The 22,568-nt window shown below is 45.9% G+C and overlaps 1 protein-coding gene across 4 annotated transcripts; it reads left to right on the forward strand.

Moving 5' to 3' along the window:
• Positions 1 to 3,701: 3,701 nt before the first annotated feature.
• CD8A (CD8 subunit alpha) lies at positions 3,702 to 21,685 on the forward strand. 4 transcript variants are annotated; one of them, XM_077917496.1, is made up of 7 exons: positions 3,702 to 3,853; positions 4,126 to 4,233; positions 6,231 to 6,578; positions 10,641 to 10,724; positions 16,472 to 16,582; positions 19,529 to 19,568; positions 20,285 to 21,685. In XM_077917496.1, the coding sequence occupies exons 2-7, from the start codon at positions 4,188 to 4,190 to the stop codon at positions 20,334 to 20,336; spliced, it is 681 nt and encodes a 226-aa protein (XP_077773622.1). In that variant the 5' UTR covers positions 3,702 to 3,853; positions 4,126 to 4,187; the 3' UTR covers positions 20,337 to 21,685. The 4 variants fall into 4 exon arrangements, with proteins under 4 accessions (XP_077773622.1, XP_077773624.1, XP_077773623.1 ...); XM_077917497.1 differs by having other exon boundaries at positions 3,732 to 3,853; positions 4,129 to 4,233; XM_077917498.1 differs by having other exon boundaries at positions 3,728 to 4,233; positions 19,532 to 19,568.
• The last annotated feature ends 883 nt before the right edge of the window (positions 21,686 to 22,568 follow it).

Consider the following 22,568-nt stretch of genomic DNA (forward strand, 5'->3'; position numbering starts at 1 on the left):
TGTACCTTTACGGCATTTATTAACTTTTCAGTGACCAAGGCAGCCCAAGAGGCTCAGTGGTTTAGACCACAGTGCCACCCGCATCCTATGATTCAACTAATGCACCTGCTACAGGATTGGTCCTACCATTAGGCAAAGGGAAGCAGCCTCCTTAAATGGAAGAGGCTGAGGGATGGAGGGCAAGAGCAACAGCAAAGAGGAGTTGGAGCTATGTGCCCCATGTAGCCTGCCCTGCTGTCCCTGTGATAACCTGCTGCCCCCAGGTCTGGGAAAGGACACTGTCCTGTTGCCCAAATTGAAGGAGGATTCATCTACCTGTATGGGCAGCTTTGCAGCGCTGCGGGTGGCACTGTGGGTTAAACCACAGAGCCTAGGACTTGCCGATCAGAAGGTCAGCGGTTCGAATCCCCGCGACGGGGTGAGCTCCCGTTGCTCGGTCCCTGCTCCTGCCAACCTAGCAGTTCAAAAGCACGTCAGAGTGCAAGTAGATCAATAGGTACCACTCCAGCGTGAAGGTAAATGGCGTTTCCGTGCGCTGCTCTGGTTCACCAGAAGTGGCTTAGTCATGCTGGCCACATGACCCGGAAGCTGTACGCCGGCTCCCTCGGCCAATAAAGCGAGATGAGCGCCGCAACCCCAGAGTCGGCCACGACTGGACCTAATGGTCAGGGGTCCCTTTACCTTTACCTTTAGCTAAGCTTGCGAATCCACAGCATTGACCAGAGGAAGAAAGACCGCTGGGAGGAGCACAGAAAGAAGAAATGCCATGGTGCATCTGCCTGAGCACAACCGGTCGCCTTCATCTGCCCCAGCTGCAACAAAACATGTCTCTCCCATATTGGTCTCTACAGCCACAGCAGGCGCTGTAACCTTCCAGCAGTTTGACTTCACCCCCAAAGGCGCACTCCTCCTTAGTCTCCCAAGACAGATGGATGTCAGCGACAGGAGATAAAACACATATAAAGAGTGAATGTTAAACATCTACGTCGGTTATCAGTTTCATTATGAAATGATTGACCACAGTGCTATAAAATGCTTAGTATTTTTCCTCACAATAAATGTGGTGGTTTGCTCGCTAGAAATGAGAGCCTGTTTTTATTTCACCTTTGAGCTAGTTTGCCAGTGGCAATGGAAATAATCTATTTTAAGCTTCTCAAATGCGCTCATCATGTCCTGCCCATGGACTTTCTGTAGGCATCTGACTGGATACTGTGAGAGCAGAAAGCTGGACTTTATGGGGCTTAGGTCTAATCTTATGTTCTTTGTAAATGCACACACAGAGATGCAATTCCTAGCACCCTTGTTGTTGTTGTTGTTTAGTCATTTAGTTGTGTCCGACTCTTTGTGACCCCATGGACCAGAGCACGCCAGGCACTCCTGTCTTCCACTGCCTCCCGCAGTTTAGTCAAACTCATGCTGGTAGCTTCCAGAACACTGTCCAACCATTTCGTCGTCTGTCGTCTCCTTCTCCTTGGGCCCTCCATCTTTCCCAACATCAGGGTCTTTTCCAGGGAGTCTTCTCTTCTCATGAGGTGGCCAAAGTATTGGAGCCTCAGCTTCAGGATCTGTCCTTCCAGGGAGCACTCAGGGCTGATTTCCTTAAGAATGGATAGGTTTGATCTTCTTGCAGTCCATGGGACTCTCAAGAGTCTCCTCCAGCACCAGAATTCAAAAGCGTCAATTCTTTTGCGATCAGCCTTCTTTATGGTCCAGCTCTCACTTCCATACATCACTACTGGGAAAACCATAGCTTTAACTATACGGACCTAGCACCCTTAACAAACTACAGTTCCCAAGATCCTTGCAGGGGGGAACCATATACTTTAAATGTGCGATTCAGGTGTGACTAAACAGAAAGAACCAGGGAATCAGTTCAGCACTGTTGCAGACCCTCCAAGTGTCCCTATTTTCAGGGGGGCATTCCTGGATCTAAAGAAGCCATCCCAGTTTCTGATTTGATCCCAGAATGTCCTGCTTTTCCTTAGGACGTCCATATTTTCATCGGAGAAACGTCGGAGGGTATGGAGTTATGCGACCCCTGAGCCAAGGAGATAAGTAACTAGACAACCTTTAGAAGACATAGGAAATGTTTTTCAAAATGTTTTATGATGTTTTTATATATGTTGCAAAGCTGCCCAGAGTGGCTGGGGCAATCCAGTCAGATGGGCGAGGTATAAATAATAAAAATTATTTATTTTTATTATTATGGAATAGGATGTCCCTGTTTTCATCGGTGAAATGTTGGAGGGTATGGGTCGTGCAAATCAGGTGAAGACATCCTACTCTGGTTTGTACAGCAAACTGCAAATGTGAATTGAAAAGTGGGACAAGTTGGGGGGGGGGGGCGACGACACACACACAACCTTGCTGAATCCAGCCACTAATGTGTACATCGGGATGCGGGTGGCGCTGTGGGTGAAACCACAGAGCCTAGGACTTGCCGATCAGAAGGTCGGCGGTTCGAATCCCCGCAACGTGGTGAGCTCCCGTTGCTCGGTCCCTGCTCCTGCCAGCCTAGCAGTTCGAAAGCACGTCAAAGTGCAAGTAGATAAATAGATACCGCTCTAGGTAAAGGTAAAGGTACCCCTGCCCATACGGGCCAGTCTTGCCAGACTCTAGGGTTGTGCGCTCATCTCACTCTATAGGCCGGGAGCCAGCGCTGTCCGAAGACACTTCCGGGTCACGTGGCCAGCGTGACATCGCTGCTCTGGCAAGCCAGGGCAGCACACGGAACACCGTTTACCTTCCCGCTAGTAAGCGGTCCCTATTTATCTACTTGCACCCGAAGGTGCTTTCGAACTGCTAGGTTGGCAGGCGCTGGGACCGAACGACAGGAGCGCACCCCGCCGCAGGGATTCGAACCGCCGACCTTTCGATCGGCAAGTCCTAGGTGCTGAGGCTTTAACCCACAGCGCCACCTGCGTCCCAGATACCGCTCTGGTGGGAAGGTAAACGGCGTTTCCGTGCACTGCTCTGGTTCGCCAGAAGCGGCTTAGTCCTGCTGGCCACATGACCCAGAAGCTGTACGTTGGCTCCCTCGGCCAGTAAAGCGAGATGAGCGCCGCAACCCCAGAGTCGGCCATGACTGGACCTAATGGTCAGGGGTCCCTTTACCTTTACCAGATTAAGGGGATGTGGGTGGCACTGTGGTATAAACCACTGAGCCTAGGGCTTGCCCATTGGAAGGTCGGCAGTTCGAATCCCCGCGACGGGGTGAGCTCCCATTGCTCGATCCCTGCTCCTGCCACCCTAGCAGTTTGAAAGCACGTCAAAGTGCAAGTAGATAACTAGGCACTGCTCCGGCCGGAAGGTAAACGGCGTTTCCGTGCGCTGCTCTGGTTCGCCAGAAGTGGCTTAGTTATGTTGGCCACATGACCCGGAAGCTGTACGCCGGCTCCCTCGGCCAGTAAAGCGAGATGAGTCGGCCACGACTGGACCTAATGGTCAGGGGTCCCTTTACCTTTACCTTTAATGTGTACATAGCGTCTGAAATGGTCTCAGTCCCAGGCGCACACCATCACAGATTGCTCCCTGTGCAAGGCCTCACACCTAGAGGTTTGCTGTACCAGTCGTCATGTTTAACATGCATGGTCAAAGGATTATTTGAACTGCAAACGTCCGCTACCAGCCAGGCCTAGAATAATCCCTGTAGGCAACAGCGCATGTTTTTCTCATGAAGATGTCAGAGAGGTGTGGTAAACTGGAAGGAAAAGGCTGAGCTCTGCTCCACTGAGCCTCTCCTGGAAACTTAGAAGATGACCTCCAGATCACCTTACAGTTCTGCCTTTGGTTAGCTCTCTGTTCCATCCTGTTCTACTCTGCCAGCTTTTGTGTTCCTTTCCTCTAGAATCAGGTACTTTTATTTTTATTTTGCTCTGCCAAAGAGTGTTACTCTGCCACCACATCCTGCCCATCCAACCTAGATTATAAGCAACAGGATTCTGGCATATATATGTATATGTAAGGCTTGCTCATTACACAGTGGAAGACAGATGATGGGGGGAAATATCATCCATACTGGGCATTCTTCGCAGGTCTTTTTTGTTTGCTTGTAGTTAGCTTGAAAGAAGAAGCTGAGAATCTTCTCTTCAGGGCTGAGGCTGACATCACATCCTTTCCACTCAGCAGGTCTTGCAGCCATCAAACTCGCTTCTGCTCACTTCTGCTTTCACCGAAGAAAAGAGAAAATGGCCAGATTTTTTTCTCTCCTGTGGCCTGTCGGCCTGATACTATGTGAGTATGATCCCACGGCTGTGGGTCTTTTTTACTTAAGCCACAATTGGTTAGAGGGATAGACTTTGGATGTGATTCAGGGCTGAGGTTTGTCCAGCAAGACTTTTGGATTTGTTTTCTGTGACTACACGGTTCCCATGCTGTATCGCAAAAATTGCCCAGAATTACTGTAACTTTCCAAAGCAGCCTGCTATATCTATGCAGTATGTTATGGGATGGTGAAGGAGGAGGCTGCTGTTGAGAAAAATAAATCTGCAGTCATGTGGAGTTTGTTGCATGGCTCTTTTAATTTTTGAAGTTAGGAAAAAGAACTTTTTTTATAAAAAAATAAAAAAAACCCACACCTTTTATTTGATAGATGTATCAAAACACCTATGTGAAAACACAGACTTTTCTTATTTAGAACATTGCAAAAAAGTGCAGTATAAAACAAAAAAACCAAATCAGATATCAAATGATACATTCTTAACTAAACATGAGAGAAAAAGCAGAAAATAAAATGATTGCGCACCATAATATATGAATAATAATAATAATAATAATAATAATAATAATAATAATAATAATAATAATTTATTATTTATACCCCGCCCATCTGGCTGAGTTTCCCCAGCCACTCTGGGGAATAATCCTTGAACAATAAGAAAAGGTAATAATCAGAAAGAGGATTGCTGCAGCTTGCCAACAGGACCATATGAATGAGAATAATGCATAGCGCATAACACATTTTGAAATGTTGTATTCCAACGGTTTATTAAATTGGCTTCATCTCTCAAAAATGTATTCGGCGCACATCCTTCCACACTCCATTTATAATGTGAGCTTAATTAGAACGGCTGTCTCCATGCTCCTGTAATCCCATTGCCATGTGTCATAATATTTAGAGGATTTAGCACATGTTTGTGAGATAAAATATATGTATTTTAGGCCTGAAGGTTATCCTTTATATGGTGCTCAACCATTAAAATCAATCATGACCAAGGATTACAAGGAGTTATTTATATACAGTACAGTGGTACCTCTGGTTACATACTTAATTCGTTCCGGAGGTCCGTTCTTAACCCGAAACTGTTCTTAACCTGAAGCACCACTTTAGCTAACGGGGCCTCCCGCTGCTGCCGCGCTGATGCCGCGCAATTTCTGTTCTCATCCTGAAACAAAGTTCTTAACCCGAGGTATTATTTCTGGGTTAGCAGAGTCTGCAACCTGAAGCGTAAGTATCCTGAAGCGTATGTAACCCGAGGTACCACTGTACATGAATTAACACAATCAAAGCTACTTCGAAATGTAAGGAATTCTGTTAATTTTACCAAGGAAAGGGCATCCCATGATTTTTGCAAATATTCTTGTTTCAAAGGTATCTTCTTATGTTTCCAGTGACACACATAACCAAAAGTGTGTTTGATATTACTGCACTTTGGTATAAAGTTTAGAAGATAAGCAAAAGGATCCATAACGACATTGCTCGGAAAGGACCACGTGGCTCTTGCCCAAACATTTCCCAAAATGACAATATTTCATTTTACCAATGCGAATCTAATGTGCAACCCGGAATAAAACAGAAGCCCAAGCACAGGAATTTGCAAAAAAGGGAACTGATTAACTAGAAAAGAGAACCAAATAGACCGGGTGCATTAAAGAGCAAATACAGTTAATAAAAGAAAACTAACAGAAGCAAATCCCTGGCTTAATGACAACCATCAGCCCCTTTGCCACGTGCACAATATATTAAGAAGACAGTATTGTTGTTTTTCAGGAGTGTATATGATGATAATTATATTAATCTTCTTCCATCTTATAGTGTGGTGGTTTGTTTGATTTTTCTGTTATTTGTTTGTTTGATTGTATGGTTGTTTACTTGTGTGTACGTCTGTTTTTCAGAAATGTATTTATTTTAAATTAATAAAGATATATTTTTTTAAAAAAAGTCTATGCTTCACAGTCTTTGCTGTCATCCCGTAAACAGTAAATAACAAAGCATTTTCTTTGCTATCCAGGCTGCTGGTGCCCCCAAGCCAACAGTGTGGTGCGAATGAAGTTGACCGGTGACGCTCCCCAAGCCTCCAAAACTCCAGTGGAACTGAAATGTGAGACCAGCAAAATGGATGTTGGGGTGTACTGGGTCCGTCAAAACCCGGACCTCAGCACTCACTTCATCCTATATATGCCTTCAAGGTCTAGAAGCCCACAAGAAACGGCCAGAGGCTACATAGCATCAAAATCTTCTGACTATTACCTGCTAAGAATTGTCAGCTTCGGGAAGGAGTATGAGGGCATCTACTTTTGCTTTTTGTTCTACAACCAGGTGGTCTACTTCAGTTCAGGACTCAAAGTCTACCTGCCAAGTAAGTCTCATTCCAAGTGTTTAAACGCCCACGGTCAGTGGTGTGAGTTTGATACACATTCCCTGCCACACCAGCTGTTTTCCCTGTCCCCTTTTGAGAGGCGTTTCCCAGAAGGTTGCTATTTTGGGGAGGGGGTGGGTGGGATTCAATCGCATCACATTTCAAGGTGTGCGGTTATAGTCAGCTGGGAGGTTTTGTGCAACAAACCCGCTTCGCCAAAAAATCGTGCTTTATGTGATAAGGAAAATGTCAGGGAAATGATGATGATGATGATAATAAATAATACATTTTTATTTATACCCGCCGGCCAAGACTGGGCTCAGGGCAGCTAACACTGAATAGAAATACAGTAAAAAAACATTTTAACAAACCAAAAAACCAAACAAAAGAATAATTAATTAAAATGTAAGTTAGAATACAGTTTAAAATGCAGCTTAAAATGTAGCCTCGTTTTAGTGGTAGCCTATAGATCAAAGCCATAAGGGGAGAAAACGTCCAATACAGTGGTACCTCAGGCTAAGTACTTAATTCGTTTCGGAGGTCCGTACTTAACCTGAAACGGTTCTTAACCTGAAGCACCACTTTAGCTAATGGGGCCTCCTGCTGCCGCCACGCCGCCGGAGCACAATTTCTGTTCTCATCCTGAAGCAAAGTTCTTAACCTGAAGCACTATTTCTGGGTTAGTGGAGTCTGTAACCTGAAGCGTATGTAACCTGAAGCGTATGTAACCCGAGGTACCACTGTATTCACCAAGGCCAATTATCCATGCTGGTCCTACATGGGCCAGCAAAAAGAGCCGAGGGGAAATTTATACACAAACCCCATATAAGGGGTTCCATCAAAATAAATAAATGAGAGTTAGACTGAGTCCAGCCCAAAGGCCAGGCGGAACAGCTCTGTCTTGCAGGCCCTGCGGAAAGATGTCAAATCCCACAGGGCCCTGATCTCCTGTGGTAGGGCTAAATCCTCTAAATATTCTGAAAAATCGCAATGGGGTTATAGGAGCCTTTCTAATTAGCCTTCCTGCAAACAAAACAGACCGAAGGCTCATTAAATAGTCAATGCCATCTAATCTCCCTACATACAAATCAGATTCCAGGTTGTCTGGAAGCACCCTTGGTGACTCCTATTTTAGAAAGCCTTGCCTCTCTAATCTTCTCGCCCTTGGCTATTTATCGCTCTTCATCTGGATAATCTTGAAGAGTTTTCCCGTTTCTTTCATTTTCATTTTTAAAAAAATATTTTTTATTAACAAACCAATCAAATCACATTAGTTCCAAATTACAAAACCGAATTTTAAATTTTTGTTGGGGGTACCCATGCTTCGAGCTCAGAAAGGGATCCAATCTTCTCTTATCTCTGCTGCTTTGATGTTCACAATTCTGTCCATTTGATATTCACAGTTCTGTCCATTCATCTCTTTGTTGTTTTCCTTTACCAATCATCTTTCAATCTTCTTGTTGTTGTTCCTTTCTTTATAACCTCTGAAAGTCTCCACAAGTGAGTTGAAACAAACATTGTTATAATCCTGTGTAGATTTTCACATTAATCCAAAAATCATATTCAGACGGCAGACGCCATTTCAGCACTTCCCTAGAAAACAGTCTTAACGTCTGCTCATTAGCCTTCACAGGCTTGTCGCTCCAACATCAAACTTTTTAGGGGGTTCTGCCAGATCAAACACAGAGTCAAGTATGATAACAGAGCCATGGCTTCCTCCCCCTCTTGATTGTAAATCCTGCAACCAAGCCTGCCTTGTTATGGCAGATCTCTTTTGGAACTGCGTCATTCCAAAAGCCTTCCATTCCTTTCCAGATCTTCCACAAAGCAAAGCCTTTGGTTAATAATTCATTTCCACACAGTCATTATTATCTCACTTGTTTTCGATAGAGTTTTCCCGTTTCTTTCAGCTCTGCTCCCAAGGTTGCTTTCCTTTCCACCAGATACTACAGAATCGAGCCATTTCTGTCTGATATCTGAATTTGGTAAGGTGGGCAGCAAAGATAGGTCCCCTTGCTTCCTTCAAGAAAAGTTCTCGTCTGGTCTAAAATTATTAATAATAATTTACCACTTATATTCCACTCACCCCAACCACTCTGAGGAGCTTCCAGCACAATAAAAGCACAGCAAAACGTCAAACATTGAAAACTTCCCTAAACAGGGCTGCCTTCAAATGTCTTTGGAAAGTTGTGTAGTTATTTATCGGTTTGACATCTGATGGGAGGGCATTCCACAGGGCTGGCGCCACTACCGAGAAGGCCCTCTGCCTGATTCCCTGACACTTCACTTCTCACAGTGAGGGAACCACCAGAAGGCCCTCAGAGCTGGACCTCAGTGTCCGGGCTAAACAATGCGGATGGAGGGCCGAGACCATTTGGGTCTTTAAAGGTCAGCATCAACACTTTGCATTGTGCTCAGAAACGTACTGGGAGCCAATGTAGATCTTTTAGGACCGGTGTTATGTGGTCCCGGAGGCCGCTCCCAGTTACCTTTCTAGCAGCTGCGTTCTGGATTAGTTGTAGTTTCTGAGTCACCTTCAAAGGCAGCCCCACATAGAACTCATTGTGGTAGTCCAAGCGGGAGATAACCAGAGCATGTACCACTCTGGCAAGACAGTCTGTGGGCAGGTAGGGTTTCAACCAGTGTGCCAGATGGAGCAGGTAGACAACTGCCATGGGCATAGAATTAACCTGTGCCTCCATGGACAGCCATCGTGTGAAATTCACACTTCTCTGAATTTTGCAATTCAATTCTCTGAACAATGAAAATGCACGTACTAGGATGAAATGTGCTGAATATTTGCAGATTAGTTGCGCTGCAGAAGGCGTGCTGGGGAGACCACACATTCAAGAAACGCAAAGTAACTTTTGCTAGGTTTTAATAACAAAAACAAAAACTCCTTTTACACTAAATTACAATATATCAATAAGCATAACCCATCCACCAGGGTACTGAGAGAGCTACATGCTGCTCTTTATATATCATACCCAACAGCTTAATTACCACAAGTTAACAGCACCTGCTATACTGCTTCACAGCTGTAAAACTAGGTCACGTTATTTGCTCTGGCCAAAAAATACACATCTTGTGAAACAATAATGAACCTTCAAAATTAAAGAGACAATTCAACAAAATGTGCATAAAAATGCATATATTGGTGAAAATAACAGACAGTGGTACCTTGGTTTACGAACCTAATCCGTTCCGGAAGTCCGTTCTTAAACCGAAACCATTCTTAAACCGAGGCGCACTTTCCCTAAAGAGGCCTCCCGCCGCCAGTGCCCTTCCACCGTTTAGCTTCCGTTCTTAGACCGAGGTAAAGTTCACAAACCGGGACACTACTTCCAGTTTTGCAGAGTTCAGAAACCGAATAGTTTGTAAACAGGGCTGTTCTTAAACCGAGGTACCACTGTACATGTGTTAGACTAGGGGAAACTGATTTACATGCGTGTATATTGGGAGAAGTTTGTACTACAATGCTGGTGAATTTTCATGAGCGCCTTTTAAAAATACACACCACCAACAGATGTGGAAACGAGGAGGAAAGAACTTAAGAGTGGAAAAATTAGAAACTGGGAGAAACTGAAATTGACAGATTCATCCATCTATAGTCCTTAGGCAGTAGGGTTGCCACCTGTCCTCTTTAGGGTTGTCCCATATTTGAATGTAAAATGCTACATCCTGTATTGACGCAGTTTTGTCCTGTATTTCAGGTCCCCCTCCCCCCCTGGTCCAAATGCATGTGTTTGAAATGGAATATGAAAGGTCATGTATTTAAGCTTTGTGAAGCCAAGCACAGACAGATTTACAAATTCTTGTGTGTGTGTGTTTGGGTGCAACAGATTTCAAACCTGTTAGGCTGCAATGGACCATAATGGATTGCTCTGGAGTCACTTCGGCACCAGATTAAAATAATAATAATCACCCCCCCCCAACCACCCAGTATTTGCCAGAACAAAGGTGGCAACCCTATTAGGCAGGGATTGTGGAGCCCGCCTCCCAACCAAGCCCTGAGCCGTTGTAAACATGTAGGGAAAGTCTTCATCTTTGTTTTCTTTACAGAGGCTACTACCATCGCACCCCAGGTTTCAACTCCCAGTGAAGGACCTACAACAACCATGGGACTTCCACATTTCACAGCCTCAGGTATGTTTCCTTCTCCCTGCAACTCATTTGGCATCAAAACAAGCTGGCATCAAAACAAGAAGAAGTGAGTGAGAGTGAGGCCCCGAGAGGTTACTGGACCACCAACTTCCATCATCAATCCGAACTGGCCATACTGGCAGGGGCTGATGGGAGGGGAAGTCCAACAGGGCACCGCCATTTTGGCTACCCTGGTATGCAAAAAGATATAAGGCCACATTTATAACCAGTGCCATGTACCTCTTGGGGCATGGTCCAAAAAGTGAAGGAAGCAGGGAGATTGCTGAAGCTACCGTATTTTATAGGACATACTGGACCATAGGAGGGGGAGAACGGGGGGGGGGAATCTCCCTCTCTCTGCTCAGCGCCCCTTCAGCGAAGTGGCAGGAGAAACGGAGCCCCTTCTATTTCTCCTCCCACTTCACTGAAGGGGCGCTGCGCAGCTCTCCCTCTCTGCTGAAACCGGGAGAGTCTTGCTCTCCCGGCTTCAGCAAAAGGAACCCAAAGCCTTCAGAGTGCAGCGCGAGTTCCCATTGCGCTCCAAAGGCTTCAGGGATACCCACCTGAAGCCTTTGGAGCGCAGCGGGAACTCGTGCTGCGCTCCAAAGGCTTCGGGTTCCTTTCACTGACTTCGGGTTCCTTTCACTGAAGCCCGGAGAGTCTTGCTCTCCCGGCTTCAGCAAAAGGAACCTGAAGCCTTCGGAGCATAGCACAAGGTCCTGCTGCGCTCCAAAGGCTTCAGGCGGCTATCCCTGAAGCCTGGAGAGCGAGAGGGGTCGGTGTGCACCGACCCCTCTCGCTCTCCAGGCTTCAGCGAAAGCAACGCAAAGCCTCCGGAGCGCGGAGGGAGCTCTCCCTCTGCGCTTCGGAGGCTTCACGTTGCTATCGCTGAAGCCAAGGAGCCTGCATTCGCTCCATAGGACGCACACACACATTTCCCCTTAATTTTTGGAGGGGGGGAAGTGTGTCCTATAGAGCGAAAAATACGGTAACTAAGCAGGTCTGGTTAGATTCCCCGGACGCAAGAGACCGTCTAGTGATCCTTGAGGTCCCCTGTGGGAGAAAGTTGGGTGGAGATGCCGAAAATTCCAACAGATCAGAAAAGAACATTTATGTATGCGACCACAGCTGCTTGGATGTTAATGGCCCAGAGAAAGAAGACAAAATCCCTACCAGAGAAGCATGGCAGATTAAGTTGATGGATTATGCCGAAATGGCAAAAATGACCGGAAGAATCGGAAACCAGAAAGACCAAAAATTTTAATAAGGAATGGGGGGAATTTATAATATTTTTTGGGGGGGGGAATTGTAAACAGCTAACATTGTTAGTAGGATTGGAATGACACTAGTAGTTTAATGTTGAATTTTGAATATAATGGAGATGTAAAAGATTTGGATTATTATAAAAGATGCGGGAGAAAATGGACCCACAAAGGGGAGGAGGGAAGTTCAGGAGGTGCTTTGGAATATTGTTTTTATGTTGTTTGTTGGATAATTGACTGTAAAACTTTAATCTGAAAAACTAAATAGTTTTGTTTTTAAAAAGGAAGAAAGGTGGGTGGGATGCAAATGTAGGCTTGGATCCAGACCACGTTAATAGATCTTAAAGGTAAAGGTAAAGGGACCCCTGACCATTAGGTCCAGTCGTGGCCGACTCTGGGGTTGCGGCGCTCATCTCGCTTTACTGACCGAGGGAGCCGGCATACAGCTTCCGGGTCATGTGGCCGGCATGACTAAGCCACTTCTGGCCAAGCAGAGCAGCGCACGGAAACACCGTTTACCTTCCCGCCAGAGCAGTACCTATTTATCTACTTGTACTTCGTGCTTTCGAACTGCTAGGTTGGCAGGAGCAGGGACTGAGCAACAGGAGCTCACCCCGTCGCAGGGATTCGAACCGCCAACCTTCCGATCAGCAAGCCCCAGGCTCTGTAGTTTAACCCACAGCACCACCTGTGTCCCTTTAATAGATCTTAGGTACTGATAAAATTGTGAGGAATTATGGTATTTTGCTCATAATTCATTGACAGCTTAGGCCCAGTATTCTTTCTCCAAACTGGCCTCTCAGCAGAGTCAATACACACAGCAGCAGCTTTCAGCGTGTAGGAAACCAAAGCACAAAGAAGAGCAATAAATCCACACCGCATTCCAGACGTCAAGTAGAATGGTTTACCACTGGCATATTGAAGCTTAATTGTTGCAAATGAGTCCATAAACGTCCACCAGAGCCCTGGTGAAGGCAAACCTTGGAGTGAATCTTTCACTCTCCTTTTTTAATATACATAAATTTATTTATTTGGTTTTTCAGATTAGTCCAGATGGAAAGTGTGACTGAGGGAGTGATAAGAGTCACAGTCCACAGACTCTCCTCTTAAATTCAGTTTCACTTTTTCCCGTTTCCCATGGAAACTGTGTAGGTCAAATGAAATCATTTCTTTGACCTTGCAGGTGGCCGGCAACTCCCAAGAACTCGCCTCATGTAGATAATTAAGATAGATAACCGTTTTCTGAGAACAAATGACCTAGTTTTACAGCAATCCCCAACAAAAAAACAACTCGGGTTTCATATATTTCAGTGGGAACTACATAAATTTATTTATTTGGTTTTTCAGATTACATTTTTACAGTCACATATAGAACATACAACATAAAAACAAGATCCCAAGGAACCTCCTGAACTTCCCTCCTCCCCTTTGTGGGTCCTATTGTTAATCATTTCCTCCCGCCGTCTACTATGATAATCCAAATCTTTTACATCTCCATTGTGTCCAAAATTCACCCTTATTCTACAAGTGATATTCCAATCCTACTAACGATTTTAACTGTTTACAATGGTTTTTAAGATTTCCCCCATTCCTTATTAAAACATTGGTCTTCCTGATTTCTGATTCTTCCAGTCATTTTAGCCATTTCGGTATAAACTGTGTAGGTCAAATGACATCATTTCTTTGACCTTGCAGGTGGGGGGCAACTTCCAAGAACTCGCCTCATGTAGATAATTAAGATAGATAACCGTTTTCTGAGAACAAATGACCTAGTTTTACAGCAATCCCCAACAAAAAAACAACTCAGGTTTCATATATTTCAGTGGGACCTAATTTAGTCCGAATCCAACCTAAAGTAAATAGCCAGCCTCTGCAATAAACACACAAATTGTTCTGCAGTGCTTTGAATCTTCTCTCTCGCTGCTTTTAATGTGAGAATTTCAGTAAAAGCATTGGGGCAAGTCACTCCCGCCAATGAAGTGAATGGAAAGAAAAACGAAACACTGTTTTCTGCTAGAAATGATCTCAGCACAGTGATGCCTCTAATTTGGCAACACAAAAGCTATTTTTTAAGGACCATCACGAGGGGGTCAACTCAATGGGCACAGGCTCCAAGGCTCACAGCTTAGCCGTGGGTTGGGTTTTTGTTTTTTTGTTTTGGTACGTTACTTTATTTTCTGCCGTGTTGTTGTATTACGTTGTTATGAAATTGCATTTGCACTGTTGGATTTTGAGATGCCTCCCTGTTTTCTTCGTTGCACACTGCTTTGAGCACGATTTGGTAGAAAAGAGCATGTAAATAAATCATGGCCGGCTGGCTGGATGATGGCCAATTATTTCAACCCTGCTGCTCTGCTCATCACTGCTACTGCTTTCAGGTGTCCAAGTGAGTGAGCATGAGGCATGAGACTGACCACTATCAGAGACTTGAGGTTAGCCACTTAGTGGTTGGAAATGGGAGAGTTGATGGACCTTGGCTTGATCCAGCAAGGCATCTTATTGCAGTGATTTTCTCGTGCGGGTATAATTTCTTTGTAGGAAAAAGTGTGCACAGCATTGATAAACAGTCCATGTGGGCCAAACTCAGGTCCTTATATCTTTCCATGTCTACACACATCCAAGTCCGGCAAGAATAGCCACTTAAATGCTCGCTTTCTTGTGAACTCAATTGCAAATATTGATTAGAAGTATCTTCTTTGGCGATCACTCGTAGCCAAGTAAGATTGTCTTCCATAAACATGGTCTTAACCGTGAGTCCGTAAGTGACTGTGGAGGCCAATTCTGGATCCACACATCCTTCCACAGTGAGGGCATAGATTTCCGGGCAGGTGTTGATCATGGTGTTGTTGTTGTTGTTTAGTCATTTAGTCGTGTCCGACTCTTCGTGACACCATGGGCCAGAGCACGCCAGGCACTCCTGCCTTCCACTGCCTCCCGCAGTTTGGTCAGACTCATGTTTGTCGCTTCAAGAACACTATCCAACCATCTCGTCCTCTGTCGTCCCCTTCTCCTTGTGCCCTCCATCTTTCCCAACATCAGGGTCTTTTCCAGGGAGTCTTCTCTTCTCTTGAGGTGGCCAAAGTATTGGAGCCTCAGCTTCACGATCTGTCCTTCCAGTGAGCACTCAGGGCTGATTTCCTTCAGAATGGATAGGTTTGATCTTCTTGCAGTCCATGGGACTCTCAAGAGTCTCCTCCAGCACCATAATTCAAAAGCATCAATTCTTCGGCTTTCTTTATGGTCCAGCTCTCACTTCCATACATCACTACTGGGAAAACCATGGCTTTAACTATATGGACCTTTGTTGGCAAGGTGATGTCTCTGCTTTTTAAGATGCTGTCTAGGTTTGCCATCGCCTTTCTCCCAAGAAGCAGGCATCTTTTACTGTAATTTCATGACTGCTGTCACCATCTGCAGTGATCATGGAGCCCAAGAAAGTAAAATCTCTCACTGCCTCCATGGTGAGGGTTTGCCAAACCCTCTTAGCACCTTTCTCCCTTTCGCCCTGAGTTCGAGCGTCTTCAAAACCCATGACACCTTTGGCAAAGACTGTTCTCCAATTGGAGCGCTCACAGGCCAGTGTTTCCCAGTTGTCGGTGTTTAGGCTACATTTTTTTTAGATTTGCCATGAGAGAGTCTTTAAACCTCTTTTGTTGACCACCAGCATTACGCTTTCCATTTTTAAGTTCGGAATAAAGTAGTTGCCTTGGAAGACGATAATCAGGCATCCGAACAACATGACTAGTCCAACGAAGTTGAAGAATCACTGCTTCGACACTGGTGATCTTTGCTTCTTCCAGTACACTGGCATTAGTCCGCCTGTCTTCCCAAGTGATAATTTTTGGAGACAGTGTTGATGGAATCTTTCAAGGAGCTGGAGATTGATGGAAGTATACCTGCAGATGTAAAAATGTACTTAAAGCTGGAGTGCTAGAATGTCCCTTACTGTGGCATTCAAGAAGGACAGTGGTCCTCCTCCATTGCAGAAGGACTTGCCAATCAGAAGGTCGGCGGTTCGAATCCCGGTGACAGGGTGAGCTCCCGTTGCTCGGTCCCTGCTCCTGCCAACCTAGCAGTTCGAAAGCACGTCAAAGTGCAAGTAGATAAATAGGTACCGCTCCGGTGGGAAGGTAAACGGCGTTTCCGTGCGCTGCTCTGGTTCACCAGAAGCGGCTTAGTCATGCTGGCCACATGACCCGAAAGCTGTACGCCGGCTCCCTCGGCCAATAAAGCGAGATGAGCGCCGCAACCCCAGAGTCGGTCACAACTGGACCTAATGGTCAGGGGTCCCTTTACCCTTTTTATACCTGCAGATGTAAAAATGTACTTAAAGCTGGAGTGCTAGAATGTCCCTTACTGTGGCAAATGGATCACAGAATAGCACCAGGGAGTGAGAGGCCCCAGTCAAAAACTGGACAGCTGTAAATCACAGGTTTGTTACTAGCTGTTGATTTAGGATTCATTTCTGGTGTGCTCTTGTTTCTGCAGATCCAGATGATGATGTGATGTTCCCCTGCGAACTGTACATTTGGGCCCCCTTAGCAGGTGGCTGCTTTCTTCTGCTGGTATTGTTGGTGATCACCCTGTCGGTGTGCTGTGGTAAGATAATTTCCTTTAAACTCTGTTGGATGGCAGTACTGGGGTAGTAGGTTCACTTAAAACTAGCTGGGAACTAACTAATTCAAAGACCTTGTTTACCATAGCAGCCCTTTATAATCTCCTAGGCATTTTGTTTCATAATAACCAGGGTACCTTTTTTTTTTTTTACAGAACATGCCTGCTTTCTCTCTTAATAAGTATAGCTCTCTCATACATTGCTGGATTTGTAGGGCTCTGCAAAGGGAGGCAGCCTAGAAAACAAATCTCTCTCCATTTCTCCACACACACACCTTTTTCAGAAATCTGGTGAATTAGCAGAGGTGTCCACAAATGGGTTACAGCCTAATTATAAGCATTTTTAAAATGCTGGTTGAGAGTTGGGTAAAGGAGTCAAGCAGCAGCAGAAATAGAACAAATTTTGTGATGCATTGATACAAAAACCTACAGTTTTTCACAACACCAAAATTTGCCTTTAAAAAGGCTGGATGGAACACATGAAGTGGACACCATATATCTGTCTTTCTGTCTATCTATCTATCTATCTATCATCTATCTATCTATCTATCTATCTCTATCTATCATCTATCTATCTATCATCTATCTATCTATCTATCTATCTATCTATCTATCTATCTATCTATCTATCTATCTATCTATCTATCATCTATCTATCTATCTATCTATCATCTACTAACTAACTACATATATAAAGTGGACAAAGCCGGGCAAACTTTTCAAGCCTTCAGTGAATCTCTTAGACCAGAGGTTTCCAACTTTTTTGAGTCCACGGCTCCCTTGACCAACTACATTCTCTCTGCAGCACCCCTGTGGGGCTCGGGAGCCCAGTTATGTCACCCCTTGCCTGCAGAGCTCGCAACCTCTCACCCTTTTTCAAACATCCTGTGGAGTGTTTCCTCAGCCTCCACAGTGTGATGTAGTGGTTAAGAGCGGTGGACTTGTAATCTGATGAACCGGGTTCACATCCCCGCTCCTCCACATGCAGCTGCTGGGTGACCTTGGGTTAGTCACACTTCTTTGAAGTCTCTCAGCCTCATTCACCTCACAGAGTGTTTGTTGTGGGGGAGGAAGGGAAAGGAGAATGTTAGCCGCTTTGAGACTCCTTCGGGTAGTGATAAAGCAGGATATCAAATCCAAACTCCTCCTCCTCCTCCTTCTTCTCCCCTCTCCCCTCTCCTTGGGAGTCCTCTGGGCAACTGCTTCTGCCGCCCCTAGTCTCTGAGCTGCCCCACTCCACCCCAAAGAGAGGTGCCTCTTCACACTGCCCCACAGGGGCCTGGGACTTGTCTGTCCATTCCCAACAGCAAGGGCGGGCAGACTAGCTGGCTGGGCTCCCATGCCCGCTTGCTTGCTTACTCTAAGGCCACCTCAGCTCCTGGCAACCAGCATCCCTGACCAGCCCTAGAGGCACCATTCGCCTGAGGAGCTTGTAGCTAGGGCTGCTGCAACAAACAGCTGGGCAAGCCTTTGGAAGGCAGAGATGCAAGAGGGCATCAGAGATGGGAGGGAGAGAAAGGAAGACAGAGGCCAGTGTTGCCTGCAGCACCCTGGCCATCATTCAAGGCACCCCAGGGTGCCACGGCACACTGGTTGAAAGCCACTGCCTTAGACTGATAGAAATCCCTGTCATAATGATACGAGCTGAGGCACCTAGAATCTCTTGCATGAGGAAATTCAGCAGCAGAAAGCCCTCTTCTGCCTTCCTCATTCACAGCTGAAAAAAGTGATTTTATATATACCGTATTTTTTGCCCCATAGGACGCACTTTTTCCCCTCCAAAAATGAAGGGGAAATGTGTGTGCGTCCTATGGGGCGAACGCAGGCTTTCGCTGAAGCCTGGAGAGCGAGAGGCGTCGGTGCGCACTGACCCCTCTCGCTCTCCAGGCTTCAGGAAGCTATCCGCAAGCCTTGGGAGCCCGGCGGGAGTGCCCAGCGGGCTCGCAAGGCTTGCGGGCAGCAGCCTGTAGCCCGAAGGATGGGGCGCGCTCTGGAGAGCGCCCCATGCTTCGTGCAGATGTCTGGAAGCCTTGCGAGCCTGGCGGGAGTTGCCGCTAGGCTCGCAAGGCTTGTGGATAGCAGCCTGTTCTGGGGGCTGGGGTCGGGGGAAGCTTGGGCTTCCCCCGCCCCAGCCCCGCAGCTGGGGGGGGGGAATAATTTTTTTTATTTATTCCCCCCCCCCAAAAAAATGAGGTGCGCCCTATGGGCCAGTGCGCCCTATAGGGCGAAAAATATGGTACATATGGCTCAAAAATACAAAATTAAGAGGTCACGAAGCACTGCATCATTTTAAATATACTAATATTTAAAATATGGACTACTGCAATGCGCTGTACGTGGGGCTACCTTTGAAGGCGACTCAGAAAGTGCAATTAATCCAGAATGCGGCAGCTAGACTGGTGACTGGGAGTGGCCGCCGAGACCACATAACACCGGTCCTGAAAGACCTACACTGGCTCCCAGTACATTTCTGGGCACAATTCAAAGTGTTGGTGCTGACCTTTAAAGTCCTAAACGGCCTTGGCCCAGTATACCTGAAGGAGCATCTCCACCTCCATCGTTCTGCCTGGACACTGAGGTCCAGCTCCAAGGGCCTTCTGGTGGTTCCCTCCCTGCAAGAAGTGAGGTTACAGGGAACCAGGCAGAGGGCCTTCTCGGTAGTGACACCCGCCCTGTGGAACGCCCTCCCAGCAGATGTCAAGGCAATAAACAACTATTTTACTTTTAAAAGAAAACTGAAGGCGGCCCTGTTTAGGGAAGTTTTTTATGTCTGACGCTGTATTGTTATTAATATTCAATTGGAAGCCGCCCAGGGTGGCTGGGGAAACCCAGCCAGATGGGCAGGGTATAAATAAATTGTTGTTGTTGTTGTTGTTGTTGTTATATTAATAAAATAACTTGCACATTTCTCTCCCCCTCCCAAATGAATAGCAGACCCAAGGAGGAGGCGACGGCATTGCAGATGTAAAAGGTGAGTCCTCTCCAGTCAGGCATCCTGTCACATTAAATCCACAATGCAATCCTAAGCACACTTGCGATGGATGGGTGAGAAGTTCGGCTCACTTCGCACTTAAAGGGGAACTTACCAAATTCACATTTTCCGAAGCGATGTGCAAAGTGAAGCACCGCTCTGCTTTGAAATTCACACTTACCTGAATTTTGCGATGCAGCTCTTCAGCTAAGTATTGTGCACAAAAATTGCATATACAGTGGTTCCTTGGGTGAGATACACTTCAGGTTACATACGCTTCAGGTTACAGACTCTGCTAACCCAGAAATAGTGCTTCAGGTTAAGAACTTTGCTTCAGGATGAGAACAGAAATTGTGCTCCTGCGGCGCGGTGGCAGCAGGAGGCCCCATTAGCTAAAGTGGTGCTTCAGGTCAAGTACAGTTTCAGGTTAAGAAGGGACTTCCGGAACGAATTAAGTACTTAACCTGAGGTACCACTGTACTACAAATAAATAGATAAATCATTGCATACCTTGACAGGAATTGCAGCTCCTAAATTTTCAGTTACTGGATGCTAACTTTTGGCACTGGCAAGATAAAGACCCATGCCTCCCGGATACAATACGAGGCTTGTTAGGCCAATGTATGGAAACTAATGCTTTCACCAAACCCATTTGCTGAATCATGTCAAGACTTTGTCATAGCCTTACTGAAGCCTTTGCTCCCTCTTCTTTCTAGGCCTCTGAATGGAACCAATGGGACGGTCGCTACGTCACGCTTGATCAAATAGGACATTTCAGCCAGATTTTCCCATTGCATTCTCACTGCATCATACCTTCCAGCCTTGCCAGAAAGACTCTAGAATGCTCATAATGGCTCTGTGCTCCCATCCCAAGGAGGAATGGCTTTGCGGGAAAATCTTATCCACCTGCTGTATGTATGTTGGGATAATTTACTTTGCCTTGACCTATCTTGCACTAGGAAACTGCAACAGTTTAAGGTGGAGATCTTAAGTAGGTTTTCATCTCACAAACTTTGGCTGCCCTCGTTATAGAAAAGCTGCAAAGATGTTCAGCCAAATAGGCAGTGTTTAAGGGAAGGAAAATGGAGCAACGGACCGCTGCTTAGGATCTGTGCAGGTGCATTTATATACATTTTCATACTAGACTTTTTGCAGCTGTCCCCTTAGATCTTTGACGCCTAGCGACGTGGGAGGGAGGGTTGAAACCCAAAGAACTCTGACGCATGCCTGTGCATACTAAGAAAATGTTGAAATCCCCCCCTCTCCCCAAACATCTCTCCCAAATACTGAGTCCAGACAGTGTGTTAGCACCGCTGTAAACCACCAGAATGCCTATATTATGCAAATCCAATTGAAAACACCCGTAAATGTAATAGGCCATATAGTAACAAACGCAAAGTTATTTTCTAGAACTACTTCTCAAAATTAGATACTTCTCAAGTGGCATGTAATTTTTGAGAAGTAGTTCCAGTAAAAAAACTTTGTGTTTGTTACTATAAAGATAAAGGGACCCCTGACCATTAAGTCCAGTCGTGGCCGACTCTGGGGTTGCGGTGCTCATCGCGCTTTATTGGCCGAGGGAGCCGGCGTACAGCTTCCGGGTCATGTGGCCAGCATGACTAAGCCACTTCTGGCGAACCAGAGCAGCGCACGGAAACGCCGTTTACCTTCCCACCGGAGCAGTACCTATTTATCTACTTGCACTTTGACGTGCTTTCGAACTGCTAAGTGGGCAGGAGCAGGGACCGAGCAACGGGAGCTCACCCCGTCAGGGGGATTTGAACAGCCGATCTCCTGATCAGCAAGTCCTAGGCTCTGTGGTTTAACCCACAGCACCACCTGCATCCCAGCATTTGTTACTATACGGCCTATTAAATTTACATGTGTTAGCGCCGCTGGGCACCAGAAAACAGGAACTATACCTGGCAAATAGGGACAGCCGGAGTCTATGCAGTACAAGCGAAACCACGTGACATTTCCTGTCCTCCTCTTTTGTGCTTTGCCATCCACAAGCAAACCGCGGGAGCATCGCTATGGTTGAGGTGTGTGACGTTTCCCGCATCCCTTTGTTCTACAACATTAAAAATAAAGCCTGAGAATTTCTTTTCGTCATAAAATCAAGTGTCCTCTACTTAATATAACTGCTTCAGAACCACAACCATGAACTAAAGAGCAAAACTCTGGGCAGAGGGAAGAAAGAACAAGTGGTGTTTATTCTGCTTGTGGGCGTCTCATGGACATAGAGTTGGTCGCTGTGGGAGCAGGGGGCTGGACTAGGTGGGTCATAGGTCTGAGACTGCAGGCTCTCTTTAGGTCTATCCAGTGGGGGGTTTTTTCCGCAGCCAGAGAGCAGTTCTGGCAACTCAGGTGAGCACCATTGCAGGCCAGCACTCCCCCTCCCCTGCCCGTTTCTTGCCTTTACATACCGTATTTTTCGCTCTATAAGATGCACCAGACCATAAGACGCATCTAGTTTTTGGAGGAGGAAAACAAGAAGAAAAAAAATATTCTGAATCTCAGAAGCCAGAACAGCAAGAGGGATCACTACGCAGCGAAAGCAGCAATTCCTCTTGCTGTTCTGGCTTCTGGGATAGCTGCGCAGCCTGCATTCGCTCCATAAGACGCATACACATTTCCCTTTACTTTTTAGGAGGGAAAAAGTGAGTCTTATAGAGCAAAAAATACGGTACTTCTGAAAAGCCGAAAACGAATATTTCATGTCAAAACGGATGCTGGCCAGTGTGCGCAAGTCTATACTTTTTTTTTTAGATCTAGGACTCCACCTAGCTCCTAGCAGCTCCTTTTCTTTAATCCGTCTCCCGTGTAGCAGCGGCAGGCTTTAAGCTTTCCAGTCAGGAAGTGTCATGATTTCAGCAGGCCTTATCAAAATCAGATTACCTCAACCGTCCTTTGCGCGCCCCTCCCCCACCAGCAATGCTAGTTTCATCTTCAGCTGATGATAATAATAATAATAATAATAATAATAATAATAATAATAAT

This window comes from Podarcis muralis, chromosome 13, assembly GCF_964188315.1.
Source record: "Podarcis muralis chromosome 13, rPodMur119.hap1.1, whole genome shotgun sequence".
Classification (NCBI taxonomy): domain Eukaryota; kingdom Metazoa; phylum Chordata; class Lepidosauria; order Squamata; family Lacertidae; genus Podarcis; species Podarcis muralis.